This window comes from Vombatus ursinus, unplaced genomic scaffold (genome assembly GCF_900497805.2).
Source record: "Vombatus ursinus unplaced genomic scaffold, bare-nosed wombat genome assembly UNPS02012082.1, whole genome shotgun sequence".
NCBI classification, from domain to species: domain Eukaryota; kingdom Metazoa; phylum Chordata; class Mammalia; order Diprotodontia; family Vombatidae; genus Vombatus; species Vombatus ursinus.
In genome coordinates, this window is record NW_020951860.1 from 4,376,169 (window position 1) to 4,403,165 (window position 26,997).

At 39.3% G+C, this 26,997-nt stretch overlaps 2 protein-coding genes across 2 annotated transcripts in view; both read left to right on the forward strand.

Annotated features, from left to right (window-relative positions):
- USP18 (ubiquitin specific peptidase 18) overlaps positions 1-5,723 on the forward strand; it is a 47,145-nt gene extending 41,422 nt beyond the window's left edge. Inside the window, exon 10 of the mRNA XM_027857334.1 lies at positions 5,642-5,723. Coding sequence (XP_027713135.1) covers positions 5,642-5,660 — 19 coding nt within the window. The 3' untranslated portion in view covers positions 5,661-5,723. The remainder of the gene's footprint in view (positions 1-5,641) is intronic.
- Positions 1-26,997, forward strand: part of AKR1E2 (aldo-keto reductase family 1 member E2) — a 33,470-nt gene that overhangs the window by 731 nt on the left and 5,742 nt on the right. The window contains exons 2-8 of the mRNA XM_027857337.1: positions 5,642-5,809; positions 10,312-10,428; positions 14,876-14,953; positions 16,418-16,540; positions 20,617-20,714; positions 21,330-21,393; positions 24,353-24,436. Of these exons, the coding sequence (XP_027713138.1) occupies positions 5,642-5,809; positions 10,312-10,428; positions 14,876-14,953; positions 16,418-16,540; positions 20,617-20,714; positions 21,330-21,393; positions 24,353-24,436 (732 nt within the window). The remainder of the gene's footprint in view (positions 1-5,641; positions 5,810-10,311; positions 10,429-14,875; positions 14,954-16,417; positions 16,541-20,616; positions 20,715-21,329; positions 21,394-24,352; positions 24,437-26,997) is intronic.

Consider the following 26,997-nt stretch of genomic DNA (forward strand, 5'->3'; position numbering starts at 1 on the left):
GTTTTTAACAAGAAGTAATATTGTATTTTGTAAAAAGCTTTCCCTGCATCTATTGCAATGATCATATGATTTTTGTTGGTTTGATATTAAATATAGTCAATTATGATTAATGACTTTCCTAATATCAAACCAGCCCTTCATTTCTGGTAAAAAGCCAGTCTGGTTATAATAATACATGATCTTTGTGATATATTGCTGTAATTTCCTTCTTGTATTTTATTTAATTTTTTAAAAATCAATATTTATTAGGGAAATTGGTCTATAATTTTCTTCTTTGTTTTGACTCTCCCTGGTTTAGGTATCAAGACCGTATTGTGTCACAGAAGGAATTTTAGAAGGATTCCTTCTTTACCTGTTTTTAAACGGTTTATGTAGTTTTGGAATTGATTCTTCAAATATTTGGTAGAATTTATTTGTAAATCCATCTAGTCCTGGGATTTTTTTCCTTTGGGAGTTCATTTATGACTTGTTCAATTTCTTTTTCTGAGATAGAATTGTTTATATATTCTATTTCCTGTTCTATTTTTCTGTGCAATTTGTTGTTATTGTTACTTGTCTTTCATTCTCAGAGGAAGGACCATGACATTAGGGAGGTGATGCTGAGACATGTAAATGAATTGGATTTAAGTGAGGGAGGGCTGTACAAATTCACCAGCCTCACTTTCTCCTCCAAAGCCATGTGGGTCCAGTGGCAAGATAGAGATCAGTACCTCTGGATATGGCCCTGGATACAGTTGGAGACCTTGGCCTTTTTAAGCTAAGGTCTTTAACAGGTCTCAGTTTCACTGAGGCAACAACCATTTAGTGATTGAGGTTAGGTAAGAAATGAGGCAGAGAATGGCCTCTTTTACCTAGTTTAAAAAAAATATTAATCTGGCCAAGCCCCACTTGGTCATTGTTTGGGCTCTGTTTGGCTAGAGTGAATGTAAATAGCAATTGTTTCTGTTTTGGCCAGAAACCCTGAGGGTATTCCCCTCTATGCAATTTGTATTTTTTGTTAATATTCATCTATTTAATTTCAGTTGTCAGATTTATTGGCATATAGTTGGTTGAAATAACTCCTAATAATTGCTTTTATTTCATCTTCATTGGTTATGAATTTACCTTTTTCATTTTTGATAATGATATTCTTTCTTTTTTTAAATCAAATTAGATAATGGCTTATCTATTTTATTAGTTTTTTTCTCTCAAAAAACCAACTCCTAGTTTTATTTCAATTTATTTATTTATTTAATTCAATTTATTTAGTTCAATGGGGTTTTTACTTTTAATTTTGTTAATCTCTCCTTTGATTTTCAGAATTTCTGTTTTGGTATTCAATTGGGAGTTTAAATTGGTTGGTTTTCTAGTTTTGTTTTTTTTTTTTAGTTTCATGCCTCATTCATCAATCTCCTCTTTCACTTTTTTACTGATATGTTTTCCTAAGTGATGGGTTGGCTGTATCCCACAAATTTTTGTGTGTCATATCATTGTTGCTATTAGTTTAAGGAAATTATTGATTGTTTCTATGATTTGTTCATTGGCTACCCATTCTTCAGGATAAAGTTATTTAGTTTCTAATAGTTTTTAATTTATACTTCAAAGCCCCTTTGCTGAATGTAATTTTTATTGCTGTGCTTTCAAAATTTGTTCCTGGCTCAAAACATAGCTAGGGTACCTTTCGAACACACCTCTCCTCCCTGGATGTTTGACCCAGAAACTGAGTAATGGTTAACAAAGCTGCTAGATGGTACCCATTCCTGTACCCAGTGCTAGTTCAGGTAGCCTCTGGGATCTCTTTCAGGCCTGGTGCTTTTTGTCTAGGCCTCCTTTCTGTCCCTAGGAGAGACCTGCACAACTTGGCAGTAGGTAGGGGCCAAAATTAAAATAGATTAAATTTCTTCAGGCCTCAGATAGGTTTTAAGTGGCTCACTTTCCAAGTAAAGGTATAATTAATGATTAAACTATTTATCAAGAACCCTTTTGTTATTGAGACATAATCAAGAAACTGCAATCAGCAAACACTTCTTTATGAAGTCACTTTCAGTAAAAGACTTCCCAGCAGCAACAATTTCTTTAGAAATCTGAAAATTAACCTTAGTAACCACCTCATTTTCTGAGTTTACTTTCTTGAAAAACTGGTGTTCCCCTCTGAGATTTTTCAACAATTTGGACGCTTTAATTTGTTTTTAATTGGTGTCCATTTTGCTTAAGTCCAGATGTTTTGATTTGAAATGGCGCTGAAGATTGTATTCTTTTGGAAAGGCTATTACGTCTCGGCAGACAAGGCACAATACTGTGTCTCTTGTGTAAACAAGTATTTATTTGTCCGCTCTGAATTAAAGACTCTATGTTTTAATTCAATCTTCTGTTTCTTTTTATCACCCATTTTACAAAGTTGCCTCCAAAACTTTAATGTTAGAACCAAAAAATCTTCACAGCAAGTGCTCACGTACAGACATACTAAACTGAGTGTCTGACCTTGGAGAGAGTACCAGATACTCATGTAACTTGGAGGGCGGCCATGCAGTGAGGGAGGGGAAGAAGCCTTTGAGTTATTGCTGCTCGTCGAATAGCAGGAGTCGGCTGCATTGGAGTGTGGCTGCACTCAGTTTGTCCCTGTTCAACACCAGTAATGACCAAAAACACAGCAAAAAGATATGACTCTTGTTCCTCTCCAACTAGAGACAGACTGAGACGACGGTTGGTTGCCTCGGATCATGTGACAAACAGGAGAGAATGCTCAGTGGCAACCTACCTGCCAAGTTACATGACGGGCACAATAGTGACTAATACAAGATGGGTTAAGCAGGGCACGGACAAAGCACTCATTTCATCTTTACTTTCTTTCATAACCTCTACATTTTTCACAGGCCGCCCAAAATCCTTTGGTGGGCTGCACTTGGGCCCGCAGGCCATATGCTGTGCAGGCCTACCCTAGGCGTTAGAAAGTTCCTCTCTGCTGCCTCCATGAGAGCTATCCTGGACAGCTCTCACACCTTGTGTCCACAGACCACTCTGTCTCCCTAAGCTGCCCTAGGCTGGAAAAATGACTCTGTGACTTTTTCTTGGCTTTCCTGATCAGAATTCAGTCTGGGTGAGTTAGGCAAAAATGCTTTCTCTCACTCTGCCATCTTGACCCTGTCCTGGGTTATGTTAATAGTACATAGAGCCTGAGAGCTTATGATGTAAGGATCAGGTTTGGTTTGTATCTCACCTGTTCTAGTTTGAGGCCTGGGAAGCAAGTTAGAGACACGATTCTACTCACGTTGACTCAGAGTGGCATCAGTGTATCAAAGCAAACTGCAACTCTCTAGTTGCAATCTCACCTTATATGATTTTCTAGTTGCAATCTTACCTTATGTGATTTTCCCCCTTTGCCATCATATTACTTCAATCTTAAGTGGAGCTGAGAATCCATCAATATGGATATCTCTTCTAGTGTTTCGTTTAGGAAGCCATCCATACCTCCTCAAATTGTGCGTCTCTTTTCCATTTTTGTAACCTTCCGTATATCCTGCATGAGGGATCTGCCCTTTCCATAGATATTTTGATATTATATGGGTGCCAGTGGAGTACATGTACTGTCCATTCCTTCTTACTTTTGCTGTGTAACTGGCCCACCTCCTTTTGCAGTCATGCGTCTCTTTGATCGTATCTTTAATGTGACTTCTGGTGTGAAAGTTTCCAGTAGTAATATGCTATGTGGTGTAGTGATCCCATACATCTCTTCATTGCCCTTTGGGTGATTGATTACTTTAATTCTTTGGAAACTGAAAGAATATTTGTGTTAAAAAGATAAGCCTCAGGGCAGCTAGGTGGTGCAGTGGATAGAGTTCCAGCCTTGGAGTCAGGAGGATCTGAGTTCAAATCCAGTCTCAGATCAAACACTTGACACTTAACTATCTGTATGACCCTGGGCAAGTCACTTAACCCTGATTGCCTCACCAAAAAGCAAAAAAAAAAAAAAGGAAGTTATGGGGTCATTAATAGCTCTGTACAATTTCTCAAGTGAGATCTAGTCTACTTTTCTCCCTACTATTCAATCCTGAGTCTAGTTTATTATCCATATGCAGGTTCAATCCAAAATACGTGTACTAATGGACCCAGATAAATCTATGGGGTGGCTAACTCACTGAATGTCATAGTCTGGACAACAGGCATCCTTTATTGACTTGGTTTTTCTTGAGGGGCTAAATAGAATTCTTTGTGTTTTTTTTTTGGCTAGGCAATGGGGTTAAGTGACTTGCTCAGGTTCACGCAGCTAGTTAAGCGTCAAGCATTTGGTCCGAGACCGGATTTGAACTCAGATCCTCCTGACTCCAAGGCTGGTGTTCTAGCCACCTAGCTGCCCCTAGATAGAATTCTTTAATTAAAGTGACTTTGGATTTCATTTTATGGCAATTTTCTGGGACTTGATGCAATCTGCATAATGTCATCCACAAATATGAACATCTGGAGACTTTGCCATTTATTTATAGGGAATCTGTCTTTGATTCAGACTTTATTGGTCATTCTCCATGTCCCTCCACATCAGGACTGAATCTCCTTGCCAAGCCTACATATCACTGTTTTATACCTCAATTGATATTAGTAAGCAGGAGGTACAGCTAGGTGGTACAGTGAATGGAGCACTGGGCATGGAGTCAGAAAGATCTGAGTTTAGGTCTAGCCTTAGATATTTATTAGCTGTTTGCCTCAGTTTACTCATCTGTAAAGTGAGCTGGAGAGGGAAATGGCAAATCACTCCAGTGATTTGCTGAGAAAACTCCAAATAGGGCCATGAAGAGTTGGATATGACCAAAATGATTCAACAACAACAGTTCAGAAGAGAGAGAGCTCACTGTTGGCTACTGGTGAAGGAAAGCTTTGAGGAAGAGGTGGGCTGTAAACTGGGATTGGAAGGAAGGACAGAACTCACAAAGGCAGAGAAGAGAAGGAGGATATTCTAGGCAGTGGGAAAACCATAAGCAAAGGAGTGGAGGGAGGAATAAATAATATGTTTTCCAGGGACGGTGGTAAGAGGATGAGTCTTCCTGATTCCTGGCCCAGCACTCCATCCACTGCACCACCTAGCTGCTCCATTCTTCTGAACTAGTGCTTCAGAATCTGTGAGATTCACCTCAGCAATCTGTGCTGCTTTTTATTGTTTGTAATTATGTTTCTGTTGTTCCACTAACTAGATTGTAAACTCCTTGAGGTATGGGACCCTGACTTTTATCTGTGCCTCAGAGAGTCTCTTTTTTCCTTGAAGATGCAGTTCAAGTACCATCTTCTGCATGAAGTCTTTCCTGATTCCCCTCAACTGCTAGTGCCCTTCCTCCCAAAGTACTTTGTTTTGTGTATGTGTATATGTATAATTTTATATTTGTGCTGTTAACTATTTTTATGTGTACTTGTTGTAAACCCCTTTGGAGGAGGGATTGTTTTGTACTTTATACTTGGATTCACAGTGCCTATCACAGTACATGCCACATTGACTACATATTTGTGGATTTTAATTCTTTGTATTTTCCTTAATTGGGTCTTATTGATGTGCCTATACATTTGATTTTTTGCCTGTTCACTAATCTCTAGAACCAAAGCTAAAAGGGTATAAATATAAATAGGATGAGTATCTCATGAATACAATGGCATTATTTTTATTTTTCTCATGCTGCAGTCTTCTCCAAATCAAGTGACTGAAGCAGTAAAGGCTGCCATAGACCTGGGTTACCGCCATTTTGACTGTGCCTTTTTGTACCACAATGAAAAGGAAGTGGGAGAAGGTATCCAGCAAAAGCTCAAAGAAGGCATTGTGAAAAGGGAGGACCTTTTCATCGTCTCCAAGGTATGTCCTCTCTGCTGGGAAAATAACCCCTGGGCTCACAGCTGGTAGAATCGGCAGAAGGATTTTTTTAGAATCCAGAAGGATATATTGACTCATTGATCATGTTTGTTGCTCAGGGACTTCTTTTCTGTAGTGTGTTCCATTGGTCCAACACTATGCAAAGAGACATGACCAAAGACTTAAGCACTAAAAGAAATTAGGACAAGATTAATGTAAGTTGAGGAAAGCTGTGTAGAGATTTTCACGAAAATTAGAAATGTGACTTTCTATTGATGTCTATCAAACATATTACTTCTCTAATGTCCTGCGAGTAAGATAGTCTAGAGAAGTTCTTGTGTGCTATTTACCTTATAAGCATTTCATAGAAGGCTATTGACTTGAATTATTGAACTAAATATGCAAATATATGTGGTCAGTTCTTATTTATCTGTAGGTAGATGATATATTTTGTAGAGTATGCAAAATATTTAAATCTGGATTAGCTTCCACTATGATCCTGTGTTTCTCTCCAGAACTTTGCTCTCTTCCATCAATTAATGTGTGCAGAGGAAATACAAACGAATTTAAATATCAGCAGAACAAATTTAGGAAGGAAAATTCCCAGGTCTTGGCTCCCTAAATCATATAATGTGGTCTAGGACAAGGTAAAAATGATGTGAGTTATCCACTGTGTGGATACTGCTGTGAATAATTGGATGCAATTAACAGCCACTTTGTGTGATGATTAATATTGATAAACTTAACCCTTCCCAGAAATACAAGGATCTAAGACATTTCCAAAGGCCTCGTGATAGAAAATGCTATCCACATCCAAAGAAAGAACTAGGGAATTTGCATGGAGATCGAAGCATACTATTTGCTATTTTTTTTTCTCTTCTATTGAGTTTTGTTGCCTCTTTCTGGTGGCTCTTCCTATTGGTTCTAATTTTTACTTACAACATCACTAATTTGAAAATATGTTTAATAAGAATGTATATGTATAGCCAATATCAGATTGTGCGCCGTCTTGGGGAGGGTGGTGGGGAGGAAGGGGGAAAAAATTTTAAACTCAAAAGCTTACGGAAGTGATTGTTGATAAATCAAAATAAATTAATTAAAAAAATAATTTGATGCAATTATGGCTAAAGATTCATCACTGACAACAAGGAAGAACAGTCAATCAACAAGCATTTATTAAGCACCTACTGTGTTCCAGGAACAGACAAAAAATTAAACAACCCCTGATCTCCAGGAGTTTCTAATATATTAATTAATTCATGAATCAGGGCTTTTAATCAATTTATAGTTTATAATCTATTTAATCTATTTATAGTTTATAATCTATTAATTAACAATTAATAAATTCATGAATCATTTTGGCTTACATTATAAAGGATAATTATTTATTAGTCTAAGTGAGACCCCTGATTAATTTACTGGTATAAATATTATTAAATTGTTGACTGAGCCTTCTTTCAAATGAAAGATTAAATTATAAAATGACAATTGGGAAAATTTAAACATACTTTAGTTTGCTTAATGGGCTCTGATGGCTTCAATGAAATGAGATGGTTTAATAAAAACTCAGCTTATTTTACCTATCCACTAGTTTTTACTGGTAGATGTCAGTTGGTATTTTGTTTATAGTTCAGGTATTACCATTTTTATTTGTGTAGTGACTCTTGGGGTACCTCTTATTCTCAGAATGGGTTCCCTTGAGTATAACTACTCCAAGTTCCACTCTGTGGAAAGTAATATGACTCCATAGACTTAAGTATTAAAAGAAATTGGGCCCAGACTAACGTAAATTGAAGAAAATTGCCTAGAAATTTTCATGAAAATTGGAAATATGACTTTCCAGTGATGGCTATCAAATGTATTACTTCTCTAATGTCCTTAAGAGTGAAATATCATGGAGAGAATTCTTGTGTGCCTTACTGAAGGCCCCACTCCCCAAACTCTAGCTCATAAGTTCTTACCTTTTAGAAGTCAATCAGATGACAGTTAGCTAAAGAAAAAGGCATATAATAGAAAAGCATGGTAAGAAGACTCATAATAAAACATTCGTCTTCCCTTCCCTTTACCCCTCCCCAGTCAGCTCTCAGGCTCTCCACACCCATTGGGGCAGCTGGGTGAGAAGAAGGCATAGCTGTACGTATAACACTTGCATGAGCTAGGAGTCACAAGCTATAAATTTTTCATTGAGATTGAGGACCTCCGAGTGTTATTATCTGCCCTAGCACTGTGTCATGAAGTCTTCTGGGCTTTACTGTTTGCCTGTAAATACGGCACCTCCCTGCAGCTGAACTCTTATATGTGTTGTCTCCCCGATTAGAGTTAAGTCCCTTGAGGGCTGTCCTATTTTTTTATGCTTATATCGCTAGCATTTTGGCACAGTGTTTGGTATATGCTAAATGATTTTTCATTCATTCATTTCCCGAAATAACCTGAGGTTCATTTCCCACCAACAGGTCGGTATGAGGTAATCACATTTGAGGAACATGTATAGATGTGTAACTTATGTGTCCAATGCTGAAAGACCCCTGATGTCCTCTTTTTTGGGAGGGGGACCAAGGTAATTGGGGTTAAGTGTTTTGCCCAGAGTCACACAGCTAGTAAGTGTTATGTGTCTGAGGTCACATCTGAACTCAGGTCCTCCTGACTCCAGGGCCAGTGTTCTATCCACTGCGCCACCTAGCTGCCCCCCTGATGTCTTCTTATAATATCCCCACAGTAGTTTTCACTGGATGAGATAAATAATCTGGGCTTGTTGCTCAGCTGGACTCATTAAGCCTGATTTCTGTAGAGCATATCACTATAATCTCTACAGCCTCTAGGTTCTGGCTTAGTTGACATCCTTGGCTAAGGTGTTACCAGGTGCTTTCCTACGGAACCAGAACCTTTACCAGATGACCAGTAGGAAGCTTCCTTAGCACCTTGGCTCTGTGGCCTGCCATCTCCTGAGCAGCAGAATTCTTGCTGTAGGTGCCAAGCTCTCTCCTTGAACTTCTCTGTGCAGAAGGCTGTGGTTCTGGAAACAATGTTTTTGAATTCCCTTTCAAGCACATATCTGCTACAGTCATATGTACGTTTCTGCTGCAAGGTAGAGATAGGGAAGAGAAACTGAGATGAGGAAGAGAAATCACTGCCTTCCCCACCACTTGTAACAAGGGCAGAGCTAACCTCAAGTTCAAGTCTCTTAGAATGGGACTAGATTGTTTATTTGATTTTAATCTAAGTCCCTGAGGAGTGTGGCTGAACCTCTCAACCCATCATTAGAAGTTCCCTTTGCCCTATCAGTCCCATCAGATTGATTAAGGAACTTTGACTCCATTTCCCATTTTCATGCCTTTAGCCTGGCTGCCTCCCAAGCCTAGAATGCACACCTTCCTCAACTTATTGTCAGGGATTAATCACGGTCCACCCTCTATTATCTTCTTCATTGGATTGTCTAGGAGAACTACTCAGTCCATCTCCTTTGCACTTAATTTCTTCTCAGCTCTCAAAGGGAATAGGGAACTAATGATATGGGTTAATTGTTCCCAGATTCTGTTCTGACAGAGTTAACATAGCTATCTGCTATTGAACAAATACATAGTATTTCTCATGTGGTAAACGTTAGAGGAGGGAGGGAGGTGGCCAAAGCTCGAGCTTATTCAGAAGAACAGAAGAAGCAGGTTTAACTGCAAGTTCAAATGATTTTCCTAAAGTTCAGGTCTCACCTTGTCACTTCCTTACTCAATAAACTCTAGTGGCTCCCTATCACCTATAGAATTGATCAAAAATCAGGTAGTCGGCAAGCATTTATTAATTGCCTACTAAGTGCCAGTTACTGTGTTAAGTGCTGGAGAAAAGGAGCTCTCCTAGGGGAGATGTGATACAAACAACTATATACAAACAAGCTGAATAGGGGATAAATTGGTGGTAGTTACAGAGGGAAAGCCCTAACCTAAGATGAAGGAGGCCTGGGAAAGGATTCTTGCAGGCGGTATGACTTTATCTCCTGTTTGGTATTGAAAGCTCCTTACAGCCTGTTCTTAACCTGTTTTCCAATCTTTTACACATTGCTTCCCTTTATGCACTCTGTGATAAGCCAAATTGACCTTCTCCCTAAACTGTCTAGCATCTATTTCATACACATACACACATGTGATATATACTCATATATATCTATTTCATATATAAACACACATCTATACATAGATGCATATATATAGATGATATGTATGTGCATATGTGTGTGTTGCATATCTCTTTATATTCATATTGACTTCCTCCAATAGAATGCAAGTTTCTTGTGGGTATGAACTGTTTCATTTTTTCTTTTTAATCTAGCCCCTCATAGGGGGTGGTACACAGTAGACATTTAATAAATGTCTCTTTATCTTTCTGCCCTATTTGCTTCTTAACTTGCTTTAATTTCTTTGGATTATGGACCTCACCTTTGACTAGGAGAGCCCATAATCTGATAATACTTAGCATAGTTGTGTAATGGTGATACTTTTATTATTCCCTTTCTATAGCTCTGGAATACCTTCCATGAGAAGGACCTTGTAAAACGTGCTTGTCAAAATAGCCTGAAGGATCTACAGTTGGACTACTTGGACCTTTACCTTATTCATTGGCCTATGGGTTTTAAGGTACGGTATGGTAACTATGTTCATCATTCAGACTTAGTCACTTTCCTATCCCTAAGCATAGGGGGTGGGTGTTACTCAGATTTGCAACCTGGAGTCTATTTCAGAGGAGGCAGTGAAATCTTGTCTTTTGTTCTCCTTCTCCTTAAATTACCTTGTTTCCTTATTTGTTTGAATTCCTTTATAGAAGGTAAGCTCTTTGATTCCATGGCATTTTTTTTTTTGTCTTTTTTTTTTTTTTTTGGTGAGGCAATTGAGGTTAAGTGACTTGCCCAGAGTCACATAGCTAGTAAGTGTTATGTGTCTGAGGCCAGATTTGAATTCAGGTTCTCCTGATTTCAGGACGGGAGCTCTATCTTTTTTTTTTTTTGTCTTTATACTCCCAACACCTACACTACTATCTTGCACATAGTAGGTACTAAATCCGTATTTGTTGAATTGAACTAAGTTGAGTGGGAATACTGAGGTTCATTCCCAGTTTGGTCACCAAATAGCTGTGTGCCCTCATACAATTCTTTTAATCTCTCTGTGTCTCAGATTCCTCATGTGAGGAAGGTCAGGGTTTAGACTAGATGCTCTCAAAATCTCTTCCACCATTAACATTCTATAATTTTCATCCTCTAAGATACTCATTACCATTAAAGGCCTGCCTAAAGCTTAGATTCTTCTTAGAGCTTAGATGATTAGAAACCAATAATACATAGGCAGTAGAAATGCCATCCCTCCTGGGAATAGCTACTGGTGCTACAACCAGTTTCTCTGACTTCTTATTTATTTTCTCTGCTTTGTTTCTTTTGTGGTATCACATCTAGAGCTTTGAAACATATCCTTAGGTTGTTGGAGCAGGATCTCAGATAGCTGTTATCAGAAATAATAGCCTAATGTGAATCAGAAAGTCCTTATCAGTACCTAAATGCTGAACACACAGCTATTAGAATAGTCATAGCACCACAGTTACCTAGGAAGAAGGTCAAAGCAGATACAACTCATGGTTCACATGTCTGCTTACTACAAAAGACAGTCCGTGTCAGGGAATCCAAATAATTCAGCATTATGCTCTTTACTTCACAGTCATTTACTGGGGTCTGAATCATTTACTTTTTCAAACAACCAAAAATCTTCTTGGTTGTATCCAAATCTACTAATTACTTATAGCATGTTCTCTTCTCTTTTCTTAAATCTCTCCACTGCACATTGCCTTTGCACTTCCCAAATGGCCATGAATTAAAGCTGTTTCCTAAGTAGTGATGCTGACCAACCCAGTGGTTGTTATCTTCACTGCTACCCTATGTACCAAGGTACTTTGGAAAATGACCCTATGTGAGGGACATTTTGACCACCATATTGGATCATATGTTCTGTTAGATTTATCCTCACAGTATAGCTAGGATATCAACCCGTATTTCTCTCCCTTCTCCATCATTGGCCTTCAGCCTACTGAATCATCAATTATCATGGTTTTGAGTCTCCCCATTAGCCTGATTTCCTTACTCTGCTCCACTTTGTCAGTTAAATCCAGTAACCACTCAACAAAAATTTGTTAAACATCTTAACAAAATTCCTACTCTGATGCCTCTTTGTGATGTAGGGGTGATTCTAGGTCCTTGAAGATGAAGCCAGCTTAATGTAAGGTCCTGTCAGGTTGGTTGTGTTGACAGGTACTATCAAGATGAAAAGGCCTTGTGTACGGACCTAGCAATAGATGTCTTCTGTCTTCTCAAAACCCAGGTATCTCCTAAAACTTGTCAAGCCCACTTCTCTTGAATCATGCAGGTACAAATAATACTGTCAGAAGGAATATAGAAGGCACTAGGTCACGGGATCATAAGTTCAAGAAATAGAGTTGGGAGGGACCTTAGAGCTTAGATAGTCCAACACTCTCATTTAATTGGTGAGCAAACAAATCAAGGAGATAAAGTTACTTGCCTTGGTCTCACAGATAATAAACATCAGAGTCAGGTAAGGATTATGAGGCATTGGACAAGAAAATTTATGGCTCTTAAGGCCATAAATTATGCTTTAATCATTGCTGCTGGGAGAAGATAAGGACTGTATAAGAGAGACAGTTATGGGAAGTGAACAGCTAAATGAGAAGATTGGTTCCTGAGAACAGGATTTAGATTTCTGGCTTGAAATATGGGAATGATGGGGGCAGCTAGGTGGTGCAGTGGATAGAGCACCAGCCCTGGAGTCAGGAGGACCTGAGTTCAAATCCGGCCTCAGACACATAATACTTCCTAGCTGTGTGACTCTGGGCAAGTCACTTAAACCCAATTGCCTCACAAAAAGAAAAAAAAAAAGAAATATGGGAATGATGGGCTCTTGGCCATCCACCTAATAAGGGGTAGAAAGAATTCATCTGCTTGTAATCTTACACCTTTAATCAAAAGGACTTCTCATAGAAAAGGACGACTAAAACCATTTACATATCTATCTTCCAAGCACAGAAATTAGCTATAATTCAGGAAGAAGAGTATAGAGATTCCCACAAATTCACAGGCAAAAGCCAAGAAATGAATCAATAGTAAAACCTTTGACCTCCAACATTCATGTTGCCTCTTGTGCCTTACCAAACCCAATTTATTTTATGTCCATCCTCATCCCCTGCTCCTACTTGCTGTTGAACAAGTCTGAAGGAAGTAACACAATACTACTGAGTTGAGTGGGTCATTACAAATTTATGTTATCTGAACTTAACCTCTTTGCTTCAGTTAGAGAAGGAAATGTCAAAATCACTTCAATATCTTTGCCAAGAAAACCCCAAATGGGCTCACAAAGAGTCAGATATGACTGAAAGCCTTAATTGTGCAACGGATTTTTCAGTCCTCTCTAATTTATTCTTTTTCCCATTTCTCACTGAGGTTATTCCAGACCTTTTCTTCTCTCCTCTAACTAGTTACATTTTCCCCTTCCCCCATGATCTTAGTTGAGGGCCTTGCCTCATACCCCTTGACATCATCTCTTATTCTTTCAGCCTTTACTCCAGTCTCTGAAGTTGAAGATGACTTTTCTCCTCAACAAAGCCATCTGTTCTGCAGGTGCCTTTAATTCCAACCTTGCCCTTCCTCTCATCTTCTCAGCATATTTCCTTCTCACTCATCCCCTATCACTCTCATCTTTAATCTCTCCCTACTTACTGGTTTCCTCCTTGTTGCCTACAAACATGTCCAGGTCTCATCATCTTTAAAAAACCTCGACTAGATCCTGCCATAACCTCTAACTTTTGCCCAATATCCTACTCCCCTTCACAACCAAGCTATCTCTTTGCTGGGTTTTCATGATACAGGGGTCTCCTTGTTTGCCTTCTATCTTTCTGACCACTTCTCAGTTTCCTTTGTTACATCATCATCTGTATCATATCCCCTAGTTATGAGTCATGCCAAGGCTCTGTGTTTGGTCCTCGTTTTTTCTTTATCTGTACTGTTCTCACATGTTGACCTCATCAGCTTGTTCTATTGACTCTATGGGACAACTAGAAGAAATGTATGAAAGCTGTAGAAAGAAACATTTTGGATTGCTATAAGGAAAAAACTTCCTAACAATTGGAATTATGCAAAAAAGGGATGACTGTCTAAGGAGATAAAGTATTTCTCCTCATTGGAGGTCTTCAAGTGAAGGTTGGATAACCACTTGGGGATATTGAAGAGGAGTTTCTTGTTCAGAAAGAGGTTGGGAGGAATGGACTCTGAGGTTTTTTCTAACTCTGACATTTTGAGCTTGTGGAGGGCCTTGAATAGCAAGCCAAGGAATTTGATCATTTATTTTGTAGGAAATAAGGCATCTAAAAAAATTGTGCAAAGAGTGATAAGCTGATTTATGCATACACCAATACATCAAAGAGGTGTAAATTTGTCAGTGTGGTTGTTCCTCCACAGATGTAGATCACCTTCTTGCAGAGGTCTCATAACAAATAAATTTCTCACTCTAGAGCCAATCTGATGATGAGCCTCTTTGCATAAGAAAAAATTATTTTGCCAATGGATTGACCAGAAGATCTTGGCTGTAGAGGATGGATAACGATATACTCTTCCTGCCTTTGGACCACAGGCAAAGAATGTTGTATATATTATCTGATGCAGCTTTTGTGACGGTTTATTCTGCTTGACTGGTGTTCTTTGTGCTAAGAGAGGATTTTATTGGGGGAGTTATTCAGAAGTTATATTGACGTATGAAACAAAATATCGGTAATTTTAAAAAAATGATAGATTGGAAGGCAAGGAGCCAGAGGAAAGGAAATCAACTAAGAAGTATGAAGTAACAAAATTCTTAACTACAGTGTTGACTGTAGGAAGAGAAAGAAAGGTATTGATGGAGCTGAGATTATAAAGGCAAACTTTATGGGCCTTGTCAGCTGATTTGATGTGGGAAGTGGAGGAGAGAGAACTCCTGTTCTACAGGATAAGAACAACAAAAACAGAGCTGTATTAAACTAATTTCCTTCTCTTTACAGGCAGGAGATGATGACTTGCCCACAGACCAGAATGGGATGATTATTGCCAGTGAAACAGACTACTTGGACACATGGGAGGTAAGCCCAGACTCTCACTGATGAAGACTACTTACATCCTGTCTTTGGTCTTGGAAGTTGTAGGGTCTTCACCAAGAGTGGCTGCCTTCCCACAAACTGGAATGGTCAGCTTGAAATATGAACTTTGCCGTGTGAATTATAAAGCTGAAAAAATCCAGAATCGTGGGAATATCCCTATATGCTGCTAATTAGGAAGGAGACGGAATTCTCCTCCAATCTATGGCATTAGCTTTAGGGATAGTAACACCTTCTCCCAACTGTCCCCTGCTTCCTCCATGCCGCAACCCCCCAACTGTTGTGGGCCATCGCTTCAAGGAAGGGTAAACTAGAAGGTGATTAATTAACCAAGATTTCTTGGTTTTTAGTGTTCTTTTAGACCAATAGTTCTCACACTTTTTGATCTTAAGACCCTTACACATTCTAAAGTTATTGAGGACCTGAAGAGCTTTCATTTAGTGAGTTATATGTATCAATATTTGCCATATTAGAAATTAAAATTTATTTGTTAATACATTAAAAATAATAAGAATAAAGTTATTAACATCTTAAAAAGCATATTTTTATGAAAAATAACTATATTTTAAAACAAAAAATTATAAAAAGGATGACCTTATTTTACATATTTTTGTATGCTCATACTTGCTTCTGCATTCAATCTGTTGCGTTATTGTTTTGGTTGGAAATATATGAAGAAAATCCAACTTCACAAAAATATGAAGTTGGAAATGTGAGAAATACTTGAAATGGCAAATAACATCTTAGTATTTTTTTGAAAATAGTTTTGACTTCTTGGATCTCCTAAGAAAGGTCTTGGGAAATCCTAATTGTCTGTGTGCCACAATTAGAGAATGGCTGCTTTACACAATGTGCCAAGCCTTTTCTATAGACTTATAAAACATTATATCTCCAAAGAATCTTAATAATGGTATAATTTAAGTCCCTTATTTACAGATGGGCAAATTGAAGCCTGGAGAGGTAAAGTGATTTGTCCATGCCATGCAATGGAAGATCTAGGTCTTAAACTCAGGAGGGAGTGAGGAGTGGGAAGAGGAGTAATGGCCCTGCCCCAGCGCAGATGGCAAGATGTCTGGGGTGGACAGATATGAAGCATGGGAAGGGGTCATGATATATAGCAGGTTATAGAGCTCTGCCCCATGCAAAACTATCCAAAATCAGTGGATTGACTACTCCTCCTTTACCCAGAGAAGCATGGGTTTTAGAGGTCTGCTCTGGTGAGTGTTGTTCCTGAGAGGGAGAATGGGGCACAGAGGCAACCACATAAGGTTATGGATTTAGCATCTACTTCCTGAAGTTGATATGGGGATCAAATGAGATAATATTTGTAAAGTGCTTAGTACAGTGCTTGATACATAGTAAGCACTTAATTAATCTTCCCTCCCTTCTTTCCTTCTTTCCTTCCTTCCTTCCTTCTTTATGATAAATGTACTCTCTGTTTTCCTGTAGGCCATGGAGGATCTGTTGAGTGAGGGACTGGTGAAAGCTATAGGGGTTTCAAATTTCAATCACAAACAAATTGAGAGACTTTTGAACAAGCCTGATTTACGATACAAGCCAACAAACAGCCAGGTGAGTTTGTAAAAGAGTTAGAGAATTTGCCAATAGATGAAAATGTCTTTTTAGTTTTAATCCTCCACCAGAATTAACCTTCTCCAGTTGCCCATGATAAGCTGTTGGTTACACTAACAGGCAGGTAGACAAGAGGCTGTTTCCAAGGTTAGCTTACCTGAAGTCAGCTGAGACTTCCTCCTGCTATATAATATTCCCATGGAACAGAAATTCTCTGGTTGTTTGGTAGTGAGCTGCAATACATATTTCTGTGAGACTACCATAGCTCATGGAATAGTTCATGAAGGAGGCTGCATACAATTCTATCCCTGCCTAAATTCTGTTCATCTCTTCATACACTCTTATGCTGGGCCTGGCCATGAGTATTAATAAACCTAGTGGTTATTAATCCTAGTGTTGCTACATACCATCTGCCCAAACTCTGCCCTAAATTCACATGACGTATATGTAGGGTAAGGGAAAATGAGAGTCAAGGATGATACTGAAGTTGCTAACCTGGGTGACTAGAAGAATGGAAAAAGTTCAGAAGAGGGATGGCTTTAGGAGGGTCTTTTGTTTTAGACGTATTGAGTTTGAGATACCTTTTGGATATTCCATTCAGAAGTCCAATGGGTAAGAAGTGATGTGGGATTATAGTTCAGGAGAGAGACTAGGGCTGAAAAAAATAGATCTAGATACTATCTGCTTAGAAATAATAATTGAATCCATGGGAGCTGGTAAAGTCGCCATGTGAAAAATTGGGGAAAGAAAAGAATAGGGCCTGGGGTGGGTGAAGGCACAGTTAGTGGGTGTAGCATGGATGAAAATTCAGAAGAGACTGAGAAGGCATAATCAGGCAGATAGAAAGAGAAGCAGGAGAGAGCAGTGTCCTGAAGACACTGAGTGGAGAAATGAATCCAGGAGAGGAGAGTGATGCACAGTGGCAAAGATTGCAGAGGGATCAAGAAGGATGAGGACTGAGAAGACACTGTTGGATTTAGCAATTAATAGATCATTGGTAACTTGGGAGAGAACAGTTTCAGTTGAATGATGAAGTCAGAAGCCAGACTGCAGAGGGTTTAGTAGTGAAACAATGTGCAAGTATTGATTGTCAATGACTTTTTCAAGCAATTTTGCTGAGAAAAGATGAGTTATACGACAATAGTGAACAGGCATGGTAAGATCCAATGAGTTGTTTTTTTTTAATGAATAGGGAGGTGTTTGGGCAGGTACCAGTAGATAGGGAAAGATTGATGATTAGAGAGGGGATGAGTGTGTGGGTAATCTGGAGAAGATAGGAGGGGATGAAGTAAAGGATATATGTAGAGAGACTGGTCACAGGCTTCTTAAGATGAGACTAAACTAGTCCAGAGACTAGTCAAATCATTAGAGACTAGAGTGGTAAGAGGGATAGGGAATCAATTAAAGAAGAGGAATAGGATGGTTTTGCTGCAGTGAGATCCAAGTAGAGATTAGCTAGCACAAATTTGTAGTGGACCCAGCCTATAAATTGATTTCCTTCAGTTTAATTCAGTAACATATGAGAAAAACTGAAGTAGAAGATGAGAGTATACAGGGTGAGAGTTTTGTAGGACATGATTGGAAATAGGACAAGGGGCAAGGGATTCAAGAATAACTGCTTCAACATGGGGTCAAGATTGGGAAGGAGAGAAAGTGTAGCTAGAGCAGGAATGATGGCTTGGAATGGTACTGAGGGATGGAAGGATTAAAAATTATGGTGAGGATGAATAGTTTTAGGAATAAGACATAGGGAAGACAGAAAGAGAAAAGATTATGACCTGATAAAGGAAATTCAGAGTTCTTTAACATGGAAGTGGAACACTGGGTATGACCATCCCTTTGTATGTGTAGTTGAGGTAGAGTGAGTGGAGGAGTAGGTCATAGGTGTTGAGTAGACTGAAGACCCGGAAAGTCAGGTTATTTAAAGGAACATCAATATTTTCTTCAAGTCCCCTGGAATGAAGGCAGGAATTGAGGTAGCAAGGAAGACTGTGAGCCAGGCACTGAACACATTGAGAAAGGAGGGAGATTGTCCTGGTTGCTGGTAGATACTAGCAGTGAGGTACCAGTCCTAGCAATCAGAACTGGTCATAAACGTGAGTTGCACAAACTTCAAAGTAGTGGTTTCTGAGGGAGGGTTATGAGTGGAAGTGGCTATAGGGAACAAGGAATATTCTGACTCCTTCTACCATGACTATGATGGAGTATGAAAAAATGCAGCCAAGTACTGGAAAGGTTGGCCAGATATGCAGTTTCATCAGGAAGGAGCCAGGTCTCAGTGAGTATCATAAGAGAGAAGCAGAAAGGAAGTGATATGAGATGAGAAGTTTGTTAATTCTGCGGTAGGCATTTTGGAGTCTACAATGGAAAGGGATGATGGATCTGGAGTCAGACTTTGTAGGGGGCTGGATTATGGTGAATAGGAAAGAGGGAGAAGATAGCTAGAGCCATTGAGAAGGTTTTGTTTTTTGGTAGTCAGGAGTTCAGCATCTGCCATTTGGGAAATGAGTCCAGGCAGAGTAAACCTTGCCAAGAAAACCTCAACGGGGGTCATACAGAGTCAGACATGATTGAAACCAACTGAACAACAACCAGGCAGAGAAATAGTGAGGTATGCTAATAAAGGCAAGAAGATTCTAGGTTGATCTCTAAGGTTGTGGCACAGTTCTCAACTGCCAGACCTGCTGTCGCTTTGTCTGCAGAGGTGTCTGGAAGCCCACTTTGAGGTAGTCATAAGAAGGAAGTAGTGTTTTTTTGGCCAGGAAGTACAATTTGTAGTAATCTTGGTGTTGTTATGGCCCTCAATTTGTAAGAAAGCAAGTAAGAAGGTGGCAGGTGATGTGTCCTATTTGGAAGTTTATTGAGGAGGCTGGAAATGGTTTGTCCTGCCTGGTCTCATGATGCTAGAAGCAGAGCATGACTCTATTGGGCCTTTGGGCAAGTCTGGAAACCTAGTTAGAAGGTAGAAGATGGTTTGTGCTGGTCCCACGTTGTCAGGCTCCAGGGATCAGAGCCTGACTGGTTGTATCCTTAGGTAGGTCCAGAATCCTAGCTAACCTGGCAGCATCATCAAAAGGTAAAAATAGGCAATGCTAGAGAAAACTTCAGAAAGAAAGGCAAACTAATATACTGTTAGTGGAGTTGTGAACTGGTCCAACCTTTCTGGAAAGTAATTTGGAATTATGCAAAAAAAAGGGGGGGGTGAAAATGTCTACATGCTTTGACCCAGAGATCCCATCACTAGGCATCTATACCAAGGAGATGGCAGAATGGGTTCAGTATACACCAAAGTATTCATAGTAGCACTTTATGTGTTATCAAAGAAGTTGAGAATATAGCAGATGAACATTAATTGGGGGAATGGCTAAACAAATCTGATGCATGAATGTAATGGCGTATTATTTCACTCTAACAATATTACATCATGGGGCAGCTAGGTGGCGCAGTGGATAGAGCTCTGGCCTTGGAGTCAGGTGGATCTGAGTTCAACTCCTGTCTCAGACCAGACACTTGATACTTACTAGCTGTGTGACCCTGAGCAAGTCACTTAACCCAATTGCCTTACCAAAAAAAAAAAAAGAATATTACACTGTAAGAAATGATAAATATAAATATAACAGATTGGGAGATATTTGTAAGACATATACTGATACAGAATGAAGTAAGTAGAACCAAGAAAATGATATATAGAATTGCAACAATGTAAACAGAAAGAAAAAAAATTAAATTTGATACTCTTTAATTATTTTGACAAAACTTGGTCTCAAAGAGGAGGTGAGAAGATGGACCTGCCTCTTTTTATTGCAGAAGTAATTATGAGATTAAGGGTGTGACGTATTATATTTACTATCAGACGTAGTCAATGCATTGGTTAGTTTTTTTAACCACTTTTTTCCCACTTTCTTTTGAAACCTTTTGCAAGAGATTGGGGGGAGGTATATATTCAGAAATAAATACAATGTTAAAAACAAAAGGTATGAATAAAAGTAAGATATAATTCTTTAAAATAATCAGACCCAACCAAGAATATTATCTTTGTGACTTCTTTTTGACATAAGTTGTGAATCTGATTCTAGATAGAGAGCCACCCATTCCTCACTCAGGAGAAGCTGATCAACTATTGCCATTCAAAAGGTATTTCTGTGACAGCCTATCGTCCACTTGGGGGCACCAGGTAAACCTGCTTTGTTAGTTCTTTTCTGCTATCAGGGAGCTTTCAGTCTGTTGAGGGAAATAACATGTACACACATGAGAAAATACAAATTATATGTGAAGTAATTTCCACAGGGGTGGGGCACTAGAAATCAGGGAGCTCAAGAGTGGCCTTGTGTAGCAGGTGACACATGAGCTGAGCTTTGAAAGGAGCTAGGGATTACGCGGGGTGGAGGTGAAGAGTGCAGACCAGATTTGGAGGATAATCTGTACAAAAGCAAAAAGGTGGGAGGTAGGATATTGTGTACATAGGACTAGTACAGTGTGATGAGAATGTACAGTGTGTGAAGTAGGGTAAAGAACAGTAAGCTTAGAAAGGCAGGAGCCAGATTATGAAGTCTTTAAATATAAGACACAAGGAGTGTATATCCTGAGATGGCCACTGAAGCTTTTTGTGTGGGGGAGTGACAACGTCGGGCCCTTGTTTTAATAAAATTGAGTTGGCAGCCATTTGGATAGATCGGAGAAGGGAGGCCTATGGAAAGGTCTGCTACTGCAGGAGTTCAGAGGAATGATGATGATGGGAGACAAGCGGTGGCCATTCAGTCTTCTGTTTAACTCTGTTCCCCCTCTCTAGTGATGTCTTCAATGAACCCATTATTAAGAAGATTGCCGAAAAATACAAGAAATCTGAAGCTCAGGTACAGGACGGAAAGTTCCCCCATATTTGCTGACTGATATTCAACAAACTTAGCAAAGGCGCCTTCCATTTAAATACATTCTACTAGACTCTATGGGAGAGCCAAAGATAAATAAGACCCAGTCCCTCTCTGCTTTCAGGGATCTTAGAATATGTTAGAAGAAATAAGACATATATATATGTGTTGGAAGTATAGCTCTAATATCAGCACTTTTTTAGTTCAGGTTCAATTGGGATCAAAGTAACAAAGAGTTACTGAACATTTAGGAAAGGAAGTTTACTTTGTCCTAAAACATCAAGAATGTGCAACAAGTATACGGTGATACGTAACTGCTCTGGACAAGGTTCCCCTTGTCTGCCTATTGGAAATGTGTATGATTGACAGGTGATCAGAGTGACTTGTGTAGTCTTGAATGCACACCATATCTGAGAACTGGGACTTTTTATTCTTGTACATGATCAGGAAGCTGGGGCCAATTAGGTCCTGGGTCAGCTTTGTCTTGGACCTGCCCAATGTTGACTGAAGGAAGAGAGGTGGGGAGAAATGAAGCTACATTAAGGAAAGTAAAACTAGTTAAACCCTGGAGGTAGCTTTGTTTTCTTTTAGGTAAAACCTTCCCATGTTGTAAATGGAAAGAAGTTGTATTAGGGAAATATCACATACTATCCATTAGTTGTAAGGTCTTAAGGATCTTCCAGAGGACCTTCTATCATTTAAATACGTATAGGGCTTTTACTAGATAGTCCTTCTAGCATAGGCATTACTAAGGGGGAAAAGGGAAAAGAAACAAAAAAAAAATGTGGAGGAGAATAAAAGCCAGAACTCCCCCTTCTGAAAGACCATGTCTCAAGTCTCAGTCTCATCCATGTAGTGAATGATGGCAAGTCTTTAGAGTTATGGGCCTTTCAAGGTCCTGAGAGCTCAAGGAGAGAGACTGTTAGGTTACTTTAGATATTTCAGGCTTATTATGGATCCTATTTGAAAGAGGTATACTTGCAGATGAATCAATAATTGGGAGTCATCAGGATAACCAGGTGGAGAACGTGGGTTCTCTTAAAACCAGGGTCCAATAAGTCTCTGGGCTTCCTTCTTAGACTGTGGGGAATCCAGGGTAATAACTTATTCTGAATAGTGCCTGGAATCCTCTGGGTTTTCTTTACCCACTGTGTTCCCCAAAACTTGACTGAGTGGACCCTGAATTTTCTTAAAGTTCATTCTTATCTTTGTCCTTCATATATAGGTCACCATCTGATCTAGACCTCATCTGGCCCTGTTAACATTATGCAATAATGTAGTGGTGTACATTAGTGTACACTAATTAGTGCACACTACAGGAAGGGAGTCATCTTTCAGGTGTCTGTCAAGCATAATGTGAATAATAATATGAAGGAAAGTTCAGGTAGCCCTTGAAGAGGACAATAAAGGTATATTAGACTCCTTCCTAGATGAAAACAAATGGTTCCTGACAAATTTCAGCCACAGGAATAGAGAAAAAAAGCATTGGCAAGATTGACAGCCCCATACCATTCAGCTTTCTGTTGCACTGACAAAATCAGGAGACAGGCTGTAGAGACAGGCATGACGACTTTGTTCAGCTCCCTGTCGTCCACTCTGAGTGGCCAGGTGCCATTTGCCATCCTTACAGGTAACACAGGATTGTTGTAAAGGGAGCTGGTATAATGAGAGGAGAAATATCTTTCACCTTTTTGGGGACCTGATATTTTATGATATTAAATACTACAAAATAGAATGGTTCATTTGGCCCTGCCCTAGATGTTGCCAAAAGGGCTCACAGATACAGAGTCCCTTTCTTCCATAGATTGCCCTCTGTACCCTGCCCCCAATGATCCAAATGGGACTACTTGTGCTATATCTTGAAGAGTGAATCATATTTACAGTAGTGGCCTTCTAGGTGTAGGAAATGATGTGAATAAAAGCACAAAGGAGGGAAAGCATGAGATGTTTTCATGTGTTGGTAACTAGTCAAATTTGACTAGAGGGGGCAGCTAGGTGGCGTAGTGGATGGAGCACTGGCTCTGGAGTCAGGAGGACCCGAGTTCAAATCTGGCCTCAGACACTTGATACTTACTAGCTGTGTGACCCTGGGCAAGTCACTTAACCCCAAATGCCTTGCCAAAAAACAAAAAAAAAAAAACAAAACAAAAACCAAAAAAACCCAAATTTGACTAGAGAATGAAGTATGTGGAAGACGGTAAGTAGTATGAGAAGAAGTTAGAAAGGCAGTTTGGAGCCAGGTTATATAGAGAGAGCTTGAAAGACTCTTTGGCCCTGAGCCTGAAACCAGCCTTAAGAAGAGAGAAACATGCAATAACCTACCCCTGTAGTCGGTTATCCTAGGTCCTTTCTACATACTGCAAGTTCCTGCGGCTAGATATTAACTTCTCCAAAAGATGAGTATTCATTTCCTTAGGAAATGAGGAAGGTATTAAACAAATTTGATTGTAGCAATGCTGATGATGATGATGATGATGATGATGATGATGATGGCCCACATAAATGTTCAATGATTCACAAAATCTATAGTGTTGCCAATTCCATGAATACTTCCTTGTTTAACCCCTTCCCTAAAAACTGAAATAAGATATTTGTAGCATTCCCCAGCAAACTAAATCCTATAGTATTTAATAGCTAAACCCTTACAGCATTTAATATCATCAACAAGAATGTATTGGAAGGCAGAATCTATTATTGAAATTTATTTTGTTGTACTGTCATAATTACTAGAGTGCTGAGTCTCACTAACCTTCCCTATGTAACATGGTGGCAGAATCTGGTTGATTAATTTCAGACTTTGGTGATAATATAATAAAAACTACCTATTTGAATGATTATTTTGGGGGTGGAGAGGTATTAAAGGAAGCACAATTAGACTCTTTGTTGGGAAAAAACTGTAATTAGCTGACTCACACAATCTCCATATGTGGGGCTTTTCCCATAGGTTTTGATCCGATTTCATATACAGAGAAATGTGGTGGTAATCCCCAAGTCTGTCACACCAAGTCGAATAAAAGAAAACTTCCAGGTAAGTATTGCTGGCTGGTTGATGACTGGGCCAAAAATTCACCCATCATCAGGTCAAAAGGTTCGAAGGGAGTTGTCCTTCTGCAATCTCCTTAGATTTCTTCAGGACCAGGGAACTAGAGACAGGAGGATGGAGTGGACAGGACAGATTTGTAGTCAGAAGAGCTGAGTTCAAATCCTGGCTCTGCTACTTACTGCCTGTATTACCTTAAATAAGTCACTTCACTCCTCCAGGGCACATTCTTCACCTGTGAAAAAGAAAAGTTTGAAGTAGATCTCCCAGATCCCTTCCAACTCAGTCTGTGATCCTGTGATGGAGTCTTTGTTACATTATAAGAAATTTGGGGTGATCGAGGCCAAGATGTAAGAGAAATAGGAGAAATGGTTTGAGTGCTGGGGCAGCTAAGTCAGGTAGAGTTGCTTATATCAGGGAAGCTGCAGATACTCATTAGATACAGTAAAACGTTGAGTAGCTCTAGCCGAACATGTGAGTTTACCTCCTTAGGCCAGGGTTTGGCATTGTCTTCACTGAGTTGTTGGTGCCCTTTCTTTGGTCTCAGACCTTTGTTTCTGGCACATTCATACCTCCCTTCAACAATGTATTCAAAATCCCTTCCTGCTGAACTCCTTTCAGGCCTACTGTATTAAATTACTCCCTCTTATCCTCCATTCAAAACTCTCTTTCTTTCGGGCTGGCAGAACTGTTTAGTAACTAGGTATTAAGGATTGAGACACCACATGGTTAAAATAAGAGTGTGAACAACTGACAAGTTTAACAGAACCAATGGGTTATTGGATTGAAAAAAATAATTTCTTAACCCAAATATCTAATATTGAATATCTAATTGATAGACTGTATATGAAAGACAGAAATTAGCCAGGCTTAAGTGTCTAGAGTGCCAAATTGTTGTCAGAAAGGCCTGGGTTCAGTTCCTTTGACACATACTACATGTGTGCCTGTGACCATGGGCAAGTCACTTAACTTCAGAAGCTCTGAGACTATAAACTGCAGAACAGCTGGCTGACCAGCATGGGTAGAAGAACTCCCTGTCCAGGAGCTCCCTAAATCAGTGGAAGCATAGGTCTGGATGCCTTCCCTTCCCCACCCCCACCCACACCCCCACTCCCAAAATGGGAGAGAGATTTTTGAGGGGGAGCAGCTTTTTTTTCCCCCAGGCTGCTAACTCTTTTGCCCAAGGAAGGCAGATAAACAGGATTTAACAACTTCTAGGAGATGCCAACCCCATCTTCTAGGCCAAGTCAAAGCTAGTGTAAAGACCATATGATGAAATTTACGAAGTGTTTATCACTATGCCTGGCACATAGTAGGTGGCATACAAATGCTTGTTTCCTTCCCTGTTCCCTTTTCCCTTTTTAATTTTCTTTTTTAAAATAATCATCAACAAATGAGAGAGAGAAAGAAAAAGAGAGAGAGAGAAAGAGAGAGAGAGGGAGGGAGGGAGGTGGGGGTAGGTATAAGGAGGCAGCTAGGTAGTGCAGTGGATAGGGTGACAGGCTTGGAGTCAGAAGACTTCATCTTCCTGAGTTCAAATCTGGACTCAGACACTTAGTACCTGTGTGACCCTGGGCAGGTCACTTAACCCTGCCTACCTCAGTTTTCTCATCTGTAAAATGAGCTGGAGAAGGAAGTGGCAAACCACTCCAGTATCTTTGCCAAGAAAACCCCAAATGAAGTCACAAAGAGTGGGAAATGACTAAACAACAACAAAAAGAAGAAATTGAACTTTATGCATATTTTGCTTCTAAACAAGTATACAAATTTTAACAACATAGTAACAAAACCACCCTGTTTACCATTTTCTTTTCTTCTGGGCATTGAAAAATGTGTTATTGATGCTTTTTTTCCTCTCATATCTATCACTTTCCACTAACCTACCACCATCATTCCCTTCTCCCAATTCAGAGAACATTATAGGGACTCATAAGGTAACGTGATCATTGTAAAATATTCCAGCTCTTAGAGTAGTTAGGATACTCTGTAAGCACTCCAACAGGCAGAATGCAGCCTGGGACCTTTGTGACACTGGCTGAGACTCCAAGTCCTGGAGACAGAATTTCTCAGTCTACACTTTGTAGACTTTTATTTGCATTTTTGATATCTTCAGATTTTAATGGGAAATTGTATCCAAATACTGGGAATATAAAAATATCCAAGGATTCAATGATAAGTACTGCTGTCAATCGTATTTGTCAACATGCAGAGCCATTTTAATAATTCGTTTGTTATATGCTCAGAGCAGAGTCTCATATTACACAAAAACCAATTTAGAAATGAGTAACATTTCTGTAAGTGTTACTTACGTAGGACAAATCAGGATGGATATAGTAGGAATTTTATAGAGGGAAGGTAAAAATTTATACATCAAAGAATAGATAGAAGAAGGGGAAGATACACATCAGGGAAATTAACAAACCGATCAGCAAATACTGGAGCTAAAGCTACTGTCTCAAGCTGGAATTTTGAAAACAGAGCAGGAGCTGACCAGAGTCAAAGCTGTAATTGATATCTGAGCTTAATTAAATAGGTATTCTAAAGCTGAA